General features: G+C 31.8%; 2 protein-coding genes across 2 annotated transcripts; one reads left to right on the top strand and one right to left on the bottom strand.

Moving 5' to 3' along the window:
* The first annotated feature begins 387 nt into the window (after positions 1-387).
* Positions 388-3,933, top strand: LOC107491405 (aminoaldehyde dehydrogenase 2, peroxisomal). Its single transcript, XM_016112257.3, has 14 exons — positions 388-591; positions 674-897; positions 980-1,128; positions 1,359-1,451; positions 1,546-1,669; positions 1,780-1,845; positions 2,025-2,091; positions 2,189-2,265; positions 2,462-2,575; positions 2,772-2,849; positions 2,954-3,105; positions 3,214-3,274; positions 3,361-3,467; positions 3,611-3,933. Exons 1-14 carry the CDS (start codon positions 483-485, stop codon positions 3,699-3,701), a joined length of 1,512 nt encoding a protein of 503 aa, XP_015967743.1. The 5' UTR covers positions 388-482; the 3' UTR covers positions 3,702-3,933.
* Positions 3,934-5,849: 1,916 nt separating this feature from the next.
* LOC107491552 (E2F transcription factor-like E2FE) lies at positions 5,850-9,317 on the bottom strand. The gene is made up of 11 exons (XM_016112420.3): positions 9,162-9,317; positions 8,991-9,058; positions 8,830-8,882; positions 8,659-8,736; positions 8,500-8,556; positions 8,236-8,356; positions 7,759-7,826; positions 7,593-7,665; positions 6,858-6,919; positions 6,279-6,657; positions 5,850-6,173 (listed from the first exon to the last, which is right to left on the bottom strand). The coding sequence occupies exons 1-11, from the start codon at positions 9,239-9,241 to the stop codon at positions 6,088-6,090; spliced, it is 1,125 nt and encodes a 374-aa protein (XP_015967906.1). The 5' UTR covers positions 9,242-9,317; the 3' UTR covers positions 5,850-6,087.
* Positions 9,318-10,260: the final 943 nt, after the last annotated feature.

Genomic DNA, 10,260 nt, shown 5'->3' with positions numbered 1-10,260 from the left:
TACTAATGCTTTTACTTTTACTACTAAAAATTTGTCAAACACGTTAAAAAATAAAAAAAGATCTTTTTTCATTACATAATAGTAAATACTTCACGCATCGCATATTTTCGTAAAATATATACGAAATATGATAAATATAAAAAATTAAAAATACACTTGAAAAATCGACTTTAATAGAAAAAGGTGTATCCGAGTTTCACAAATCTACTTAACACAGTATTTTTGTTCATCAAAAATAATATTTTAAATATATTTTTTATATTTATAATCTGTTGTGTATATTTTTATTTACCCAAATTCTTTTATGTATGTTTTTGTCAATTTATTCTTAAATATAAAAAAAAAATCCAGCGAAATTTTGCTTACTAAAAAAATTGAAAAGCAGCTCAAGTCCAAGAGTCAAATGAGTATTGAGGGATCATCACTACTGCTCCTTCTTACCGACTCCACCAGGCACAGCAACACTGCGATAAGACTTGAGAATGGAAATCCCAATCCCAACTCGACAGTTGTTCATTGACGGAGAATGGAAGCCCCCCATCCTCAGTAACAGAATTCCAATTATCAACCCTTCCACTCAGCAAGTCGTCGGTTAGTTACATACCCTTCTCTCTCTTCATTTCTATTTCGCGCTCTTTCTTTTCCTCAGATCCCTTTCTTTCTTGAATCTCAGGGGACATTCCAGCTGCCACCAAGGAGGATGTAGACGCCGCCGTCGCCGCCGCTAGAAGAGCACTCAACCGCAACAAAGGCAACGACTGGCCTTCTGCTTCCGGCGCTCACCGAGCCCGCTATCTCCGCGCCATCGCTGCCAAGGTCGTCGAGAGAAAGGATCACCTCGCTAAGCTTGAATCCCTTGATTGCGGAAAACCACTCGATGAAGCTGCCTGGGACATGGTACTTCAATTCTGCTTCAATTTCAGATGATTCTCTCTGATTGTTACTGTAATTCTCTGATTCACGCTTGATTTTATGTTAGGATGATGTTGCTGGTTGCTTCGAGTTCTACGCTGACCTTGCCGAGAAACTCGACGCTAAGCAGAAGGCAACCGTTTCTCTTCCCATGGAAACTTTCAAGAGTTATGTCCTCAAAGAACCCATTGGTGTTGTTGGATTAATCACCCCATGGTATTGTCTTTTTCTTCTCTTTAAAATTTGCCTTATTAACTGGTGTTAGAATCTAGAAGTTAGTTTCTGTATAAGTGGCAATGAGTGATGAAAAAAAAAAGAATAATAGTAGGATAGAAAGGTAGAAATTCAGTTGTTGTGTATTGTTTTTCGGTTGTTCGATCATTGTTGTCACCTCTCTCTGTTAGCAAAATTGCTATCTTGATGGCTAACTAGATATCATGTTTTAGGAACTATCCTCTGTTAATGGCTACATGGAAGGTTGCCCCTGCTCTGGCAGCTGGTTGTGCTGCGATATTGAAGCCTTCTGAATTGGCATCTGTGTATGTTTCTCAGCAGCTCTTGCAAAATCTTTGCTTCTTTTTGAGTTTTGGTTATTTTTGCTGAACTATATGGCTATGCTTTGCTTTATTTCAGGACATGTTTGGAGCTGGCTGACATATGCAAAGAAGTGGGCCTTCCTCCGGGTGTATTAAATATTCTCACTGGATTAGGCCCTGATGCTGGTGCTCCCTTAGCTTCCCACCCTGACGTAGACAAGGTTAGATTGCGTTTAGTTTTTGGTATATTTGGAATTATAAAGGGTTGCATCTTTTTCTTTCTCTTGTAAGTATCAAGACTTTACAGCCATTTCGACAATTTTTCAAACAGATTGCCTTTACTGGAAGCTCTGCAACTGGAAGCAAGGTTATGACAGCTGCTGCACAATTAGTCAAGGTATTTCTAAGCACTATTATTTGGAAATTATATGCAGTTCATGTTATCCTTTGGATTTGATAGAATGAACACACACAAGCAAACTCAATAAGTGATAGAAACCTCTTTTGCTTCCTTCATAATCTCATTGTCCTTTCTTCATGTGTTCGTGTAATATCCAAATTGTGGTTTTTTGGCAGCCTGTCTCACTAGAGCTTGGTGGAAAAAGCCCAATCATTGTTTTTGAGGATGTTGATCTTGATAAGGGTCAGTGCCTACTAAAGTTGGACAACCAATGCATCATTTAAAAAGGTTCTTATATAGAAGTCAATAGTTGTTAATTCTTTCCCGCTGATTTAAACAGCTGCTGAATGGACCCTCTTTGGTTGCTTCTGGACAAATGGTCAGATATGCAGTGCAACTTCCCGCCTTATTGTTCATGTAAGTTCGATAGATTTCGGTTGCCCACTCCTTCCATAATAATGAATGCGTTTTCTAAACGTTTGTAGTTTTCTTTCTTTTTATGTGTTTGTTTTTTGCATATATGAGAATAATCATACTATCAATATTAATTGTGGTTAGACATATCCAGACTTTTTGCAGAAACTGATAAACTTGGATATTGTTATTGTTTCAGGAAAGTATAGCAGCAAAATTTTTGGATACCCTTGTCAAATGGGCCAAAAACATCAAAGTTTCAGATCCCTTTGAAGAAGGTTGCAGGCTAGGCCCTGTTGTTAGTGAAGGACAGGTATATTTGAATATGATAGAGAAGGAACCTTCTTCTAAACATTGTTTATATGTTCCTGTGATTTAGCTTTGCTTCTGGTTTTGTGATTTAGCTTTGCTTCTGGTTTTGTACTTCAAACATTTTATTAATCTTAACACTGTTTTCTTGAACAAAGATTTTGTTATGCAATATTTAATATTTCAATTTTATGGTTCAGTATGAAAAAATATTGAAGTTTATCTCAAATGCTAAGAGTGAGGGCGCAACCATTTTGACTGGTGGATCTCGTCCAGAGGTATGACCAAATGATTATACTTTCTTTGAAAGTGTGGTCAGTTATGTACTTTGCAACTGTCATGAAACTGATCCCCCCCTCGCCTTTCACAAATTTGATGGCAGCATCTAAAGAATGGATTTTTTATTGAACCAACCATTATAACGGATGTGACTACCTCCATGCAAATTTGGAAAGAAGAAGTATTTGGACCCGTGCTCTGTGTAAAAACATTTAGTACTGAGGAAGAGGCTCTCGATCTAGCACATGACACCATGTGAGTGGATGATATTTTGCAAACTGATATTAACTCGTTCATTGGCTTTTTTCTCCTCCTTTTTTAGTCTATTGATATTTGTGTTATGTATGCCTTGATATTTTACAGCTATGGGTTAGGAGCTGCTGTCATTTCAAATGACCTTGAAAGATGTGATCGTGTATCTAAGGTGGGACTGATCCTAGGTTGTCATTGGAAACAAGGAAATAATTGGATTGCATCTTTAATTGAGTAAACTATCTTGGTTCAATGCAGGCGTTTAAGGCTGGAATTGTATGGATCAATTGCTCTCAACCATGTTTTACTCAAGCCCCATGGGGAGGCACGAAACGTAGTGGTTTTGGTCGCGAATTAGGAGAATGGTATGGTCCCTTTTTTTTTTTAGCAGAATTCTCCTTGCAAGGCAATGGAGAGAACACACTTCTAACTTGTATTAATGCCAAATCTGGATAAATAATTTATTAGGGAAATGTTAGTTGAGTATCTTTTATTTATTTATTTTCAGGGGACTTGACAACTACTTGAGCGTGAAGCAAGTTACTCAGTATATCTCTAATGATCCATGGGGCTGGTACCAGTCTCCTTCAAAGCTGTGATAAGTAACCATATTGAGATATGATAAATTGGTATTGGGAATCTGAGATCCGATAAGGTTAGGCAGTGCCTCGTTATGTTTGGGAGTGATAGTGAGTGTAGGATGTCTATGTAGAACAGTGCTATTTGGCACTCGTTGGCTTTACTATATGTCTATTTGTATGCATATGGATATTGCATGCTGAAACTTTATTCCCAATTTTACCTATGAATAAAATAAAATGATTCTCATTATGATCGATGCCACTTATCTCGAGTTTGAGCTGTTGTATCGTTTCTGATATTTCTTTAAAAAAACCTTTGGGAAAGGGAGGGTCATGAATTATGTAGTGACATAGGCTATTAATATAGCGTTATAAAAATGCTCCATGTATACAGATACAGCATTTGTATATTTGTGTATATATTATATGTCATTATATATATTTTTTAATAATTAATAATTGAAATAATTAAATTTTTCATAAATATTAATTACATATTCTTATATAATAATTGATTGGTAACTGATTTTTGTGTAAGGATCGCTACATATCCAAGTATTTTTCCATCCAAGTTTATTCAAGTAGGTTCAGTACCAACAAAAACCACTCTCGTTAAAAGAGTGTTATTACACTTTTTTCTTTTTCTACTCTCCCACGCTGATTCTTTTTCTTCTTCTTCTTTCAAATACGTGCATACATCATTTTCTTTTTCTTTCAAATTCACGCAAATCTTCTCCTCCTTCTCTTTTTTCGCGCACGCAGATTCTCCTCCTCCTCTTCTTCTTCTTTCTTTTGTTATCGGCATCACCAATAACACTAACATTTTGCTAATGGATTATTTTTTCAATTGAATTGAATGGAATGTTATTGCTAAGCTGAATTTAATTGATAATCTCTAAATTTGTAGACACAGTTTTGAATTTGATTTTATATAATGGATAATGTTCTATTCATTTAGTACTATACAATTATTTCACCTTAATAACATGTTCGGTTCATTATGAATTGAATTGATAATCTCTAAATTATAGACACGGATGTTTTGAATTTAATTTTATATCATGGATAATATTTGGTTCATTTAGTACTATACAATTGTTTTACCACATTATGCAGAAAGCGATTTTGAATTTGATTTTATATAATGGATAATATTTCGTTCATTTAGTATTATACAATTGTTTCACCTTAATAACATGTTCGATTCGTTATGAATTGAATTGAATTGATAATCTCTAAGGAAGAGAAGAAAGAGGAGGAGAAGAAGAAAAAAATTTATGTGTGCAAATTTGGAAGAAGAAAGAAGAGGAGAAGAAGGGAAGAAGAACCTACGCAAATTTGGAAGAAGAAGAAGAAATACGAGGAGAATGAGGAGGAGAAAGAAAAAAAGAAGGAGAAAGAGAAGCAGCATGTAATTTGAAAAGTTGTTACGACAATTTGGATAAACTTAGATAAGAATTTTACTTGGATGTAGAGTTTTATTCATAATATATTTAATAACATTAATACTTAAGAATTTGATAACATTAATAACATTAAGATTGAGTAAATCCTAGTCTATTAAAAAGGAAAAAAAAAAACAAAACAATAACAGGGAACTTAAGATTTCGATCCATATTAAAATTATTGAATCAGATTCAATATCCGTGAATTTTAAGTTTGGATTCAATCCGATCTTCACATTTGCATATTGGATCAAATCTCAAATATATCCGTAAAAGATATAAATATACTTTAAAAAGTTTATTTTTATTAAAAAATATCAATAAAATATTTTTTTATTCTTTTAAATATATTTACTCTTAAAATATTATTAAACATATTTTTTTAACAATAAAAATAAAATAATACAGCATATGTAATAATTATGAGTTGAAATAAAATATAAAAAAAATTATTTATTTATTTTTGCAAATCTGCAAATATACAAATACCTACATAAATCTGCAATTCAAACCTATTAGTGTACGGATTGGATCGATATCGCAATTTTCGAATTAAATTCAGATATATACCGTGAATATGCAAATCGAATATGATTCATGAATATCTCTAAAGATAACTATTCTTTGTCACAATTGAATGTAAACTTATTTTTTAAAAAAAAATGAAAATTACAAATACAAAACCAAAAAATTTGCAATATATTTTTAGGGATGAATTGATTTTAAACTTTTTTTTTTGTTTCTTCATAAATTAACGAAGAAATCAGAGCACATAGCTTTTCCCTCTACAGAGTTAAAAAACTGTGAATGTGACAAAGAATCTGAAAAAAAAAACCGCCTAACTAAAACATCACGATTGAAAAATCCGTAACTGGTAACTTCGGTTGCATGGAGAACATGCAACCAACAATGGACGGCTATACACAGTTTGACTTGGTCATAATTACTAATTAGGGTTATTAAATCTGCATTGGATTCTTCCCAACAACTTCTGAATACCACGATTTCCATGCTTCCATGTAATGGGAGAATAGTTCTCTTAAAGCTGCATCAAAACCCATCATCAGACACTATATATCAATCAAACAGTTTATATTTGATGAGTTATACAAGTATACAACGAATTACGAATGGAAGAAATATTCGTTACCTTGGTTTTGGTATTGTGGACGATGTTTAATTGCTAGACTGTCCCAATCATGAAACTTCTTCACACTATTATTCTCGGGTATTTCAACTTTGGGCACATAAGAGGGTGCAAAAGGACCAAACTGAAAACCCTTTGAAGCTTGTTGAAAACTATTTGCTTGACCTATGTCACTACCATTGTCCAGTTTTTTGAGCTTCTTAGAGGCAAAGTCCCCTAGTTCCACTATGTTCCTCTCAAAACTGATGTTTGTGACATCACTTCCAAACGCTCTTTTCCTAGACTCGTTTGGATTTGAACAATTTTGAATGGACTCGTTAGGTGCCTTCCCTCTCAAACCCAGCCACCTGAATGCTGGTTTTCTTGTATCTGTGGTATGGGTCTGTATTCAATTCATACACGTGTTACGTATTCAATCTACACCTCATTCATTATTAATAAATAATAAGATATTTAAACCTCTAATTAGATCTATCCCATTAAAATCATAGTTTATAACCTACTACAAGTACTACAAGAACATGGTAAACCCAAAATTTTCAGCAAATAACTAAATAATAAAGAAACTGTAATAATAATCACCTTCTCGATAAGGTTCATGGAGGACAACACATTTGCAATATCATATAGGCGTCTTACTTTTGCTGTAAAGACAGAAAAAAGGAAGTATAAGTGAAGGATAGTGGTTATTAATTGTTATTTGGAAATAGATTCTCCAGACGCTAATTTTAATTGAAAATTTGAAATCATGTATATAAGTAAATCTAATCTAATGTAGTTTTACTATATATAATTAAAGGAAGGTAAAAATTTATATGTAATTATGTTCATGTGAAGTTAATAGTCACCGTCGGTGACCATTATATAATTTAAAAAATTTGACTAAATTATTATCTAATAATTTTTATTATTAATTTTATATAAAGAAAATTATACGCGAAGTTTTACTATTAACTAATTATGCAAAAATGAACAGAATGTGATGTATGGTTTCAGTAAGTTTTATGGATGAAACAATTTTTTGGATTAAAGTTATCATCTTGACGATGATACTATATTATGCATTAATCCTAATTAATCCTAAGATATAATCTAAATACACTATTACATCCAATCATATATTTTGTTAAAATTGTTTGATATATAGTAAGTCTTATGAAATTAATAAGATATAGTTAATCATTATTAATTATTTATTACTTATGTATATTTGTATAGAACATTTTATAATATCAACAATGTATTTAAATTAAACTTGGTCCCATTTGTCAAATATAAAAAACAGTAGCTTAAGATGGTAGTATACTAACGACTTACTTCTCATTAATGATGAACTGTGGCCATCTCCAAGCAACAAATTCGCAGCCTCGTCAAGGGAGATCATTTCTATCTGTAGGGTGACCAATCGATCGATTTTTAATTATATAAAATAAAAATTAATAATTCAAATTAGAATATTTCAGAAACTTCTGGAAACCCTTACATTAGAGCAAACAAATAGCTTTACAAAATTCTGAGTAAGCAGCGCCAGAGATTTTTCCCTTCGATTATCTGCAAATACAATGCACATGTAATCTTGAGAATATATCAATTAATCAATTAATTAAACATCGTATTTTTTTTTTGGGTGTTTAATTAAACATGGTATATTCACATTGCGTATTCTATTTCTTTATTATTATTATTTTTTTTTTTGGTTCTTTACTTTTGAAAGTTATTGCATTCTGTTGAGCTGTTTAACTAGCAAGACTTACGAGCATGAATTATAGCCCGAAATCAATCAAATGGGAACGTTTCCAAAATTAGAACAATTTGATAAACCTATGCAATTTTAATTTTATGAAGAGTCCATATCAACATTTTTATTCTTAATCACTGACCATTGAAGATAAACATCGACTAATGAATTTGCTTAATTTTCTTTGGAAAAAATACGAAGAAAGAAAGAAAGAAAAATTACCATTTTTGAGAGATTTTGAAAGTGTTGTAGAGTTTGAATTTGAATTGGAATTGGACTTTTCATTTTGACTCCCGGTCCCAGGATTAGAAAATGCTTCTTCATCATCCTCGTCATCAGACCCCTACAACGTACGGTTAGTTAGGTTAATTTCAATTTCCCGCTCTTAGTTAACCTAGTCGCTTTTTCAAAAATAATAAATAAATAAAAAATTCAAATTAAAACCGAAAAAAGGAGGCGAATCCAGAGATCGTAAACTCCACTCACTTTTAGGTTGTCATTTCCGCCTTCAAAAGCATATGTATTCTCCCGTAATCCCTCTTCCTATTCAATGGAAAATGTATAATAATTGTTTAATACTAGTAATATAATTTAGAATCGAATAAAAAGATTAAGATCTGAGAATATGAAATTAAGGTCGGTTACCTTGAGTTCATGAAAAGCTCCAGGAATTGCTCCAAAGCCTTTCCATGTATATTGATTTTTGGCCTTTCTTGCAAGCACCTACTTCATCACACAAATCGAATCAAATTCAAACATTAAATACGAAACAACTAACAAAACTTATTCCGAAAAAAAGAAAATTAGAAAACTGACCCCGATGCTCTCGAGAATATTGACGATATCATAGATCCGTCTTCTCTCAACACCTGAAACAATGATCAAATTGTTGTTTAACCTTTTTTGTCGGCTTCAATGTTGTTGGATCTGTTTGAAAACAGAGAGTAATATTAACATTGTGAGTGGCGGCGGCGCACCTAATCGGGCGGCGGCATCGTCGAGGCCGATGAATTGGACGTCGTGTCTATTATACAAGCTCAGGAAACTGCAGGATTAGAGTTAATTAAATGAATGAAGATATTGATTTGGTGTTAATAATAACTAATTAATTAACTAAATTAAAAGTGAACGAGAGGGAGGGTAATTACTTAGTGCATAGGAGACCGAGGGCCTTTTGCTTGCGAGATTGGGGAACAGAGTGCCTTGAAGTGGAAGCAGATGATGCCATCTCAGAAAATTGGAGGGAACTCAACAACGATAGAGAAAGAAAGAGAGCAGATTTGAATAGCGTACCTCAGAGACTGAGGAAGGTATATAAATAATTTGAGAGAGAAACAGAGGACCGTTAATAAATGGCATTGTAGGTTAGGAGGGATTAAATGGCGGGCGTAATTTTGAAATTTTCTGCACAGTGGAGCCTTTTGATCTCGGTGGAGGGATTTGAACTTAATTGTTTTCTTTTATTATTTCTTTTGTAAACATCTATTAAAATAATATATTGTTGATATTTTTTTTGGTGACTAATATATATTGTTGATATAAATAGCGCTACAGAATTCCAACAGATAAAAAAAAGTACTAAACACTTAAAAAAAACAAAAATAATTAAATATTAAATATGTGAATAAACATCCAAATACGTTTTCTAACAAATATTTATTTTCTAAAAATTTTTGAAAATTAATCACACTAAATAAATTAGGTGAATCTTTTGATTTTAATTAAATTTTTAACAATCATACCAAATGTACATAAAAAATCAATTATTTATGTATATTATATATTAAATATAAAATATATTAAAAATAAATTAAATAATATATATTTAAATATAATATATAATAATTGATTTTATAACTAATTTTTTTTATATATATAATATTTTTAATTATTTTCGTTGGACAAATTAGTCTCCTATCACTTTTAATTAATTTTCTTGTATACATGTTAGATAAGTAAATTCTTAACAAATTTTATTATAATACAATTAGATTTTAAAATATATCTTTTTCTAAGACAAATTAAAGTATATTTTACAAATGTGTTAAAGAGGATAAGAGTAAGTTTAAGTTTTTTGCACTGAACATAGAAGTAATTTTGCATCCTAAAAACGCGTTCACTTTAAATAAGGAATTGTAGCTTTTACTTTCACTGAAATATGTTTGGCAGTTGAATTTAGATTAGTTTTAAGTCATTTTAAATATTTTAATTTTTTTAAATTATTTTTAGTACTTTTTTTTATATTTT

Source organism: Arachis duranensis, chromosome 1 (assembly GCF_000817695.3).
Source record: "Arachis duranensis cultivar V14167 chromosome 1, aradu.V14167.gnm2.J7QH, whole genome shotgun sequence".
Taxonomy (NCBI): domain Eukaryota; kingdom Viridiplantae; phylum Streptophyta; class Magnoliopsida; order Fabales; family Fabaceae; genus Arachis; species Arachis duranensis.
Note: the sequence above shows the minus strand (reverse complement) of the source record. Positions and strands in the feature narration are given on the sequence as shown.

Bases quoted from the DNA above. Each gene is read 5' to 3' on its own strand.
- LOC107491405 (XM_016112257.3), top strand. From the start codon at position 483: ATGGAAATCCCAATCCCAACTCGACAGTTGTTCATTGACGGAGAATGG. The intron at 898-979 runs GTACTTCAATTC...ATTTTATGTTAG, and splicing joins ATGAAGCTGCCTGGGACATG to GATGATGTTGCTGGTTGCTT. The intron at 2,850-2,953 runs GTATGACCAAAT...ATTTGATGGCAG, and splicing joins CTGGTGGATCTCGTCCAGAG to CATCTAAAGAATGGATTTTT.
- LOC107491552 (XM_016112420.3), bottom strand. From the start codon at position 9,241: ATGGCATCATCTGCTTCCACTTCAAGGCACTCTGTTCCCCAATCTCGC. The intron at 8,557-8,658 runs GTAACCGACCTT...TCCATTGAATAG, and splicing joins GAGCTTTTCATGAACTCAAG to GAAGAGGGATTACGGGAGAA. The intron at 7,827-8,235 runs GTAATTTTTCTT...TTGTATTTGCAG, and splicing joins TTCAAAATCTCTCAAAAATG to ATAATCGAAGGGAAAAATCT.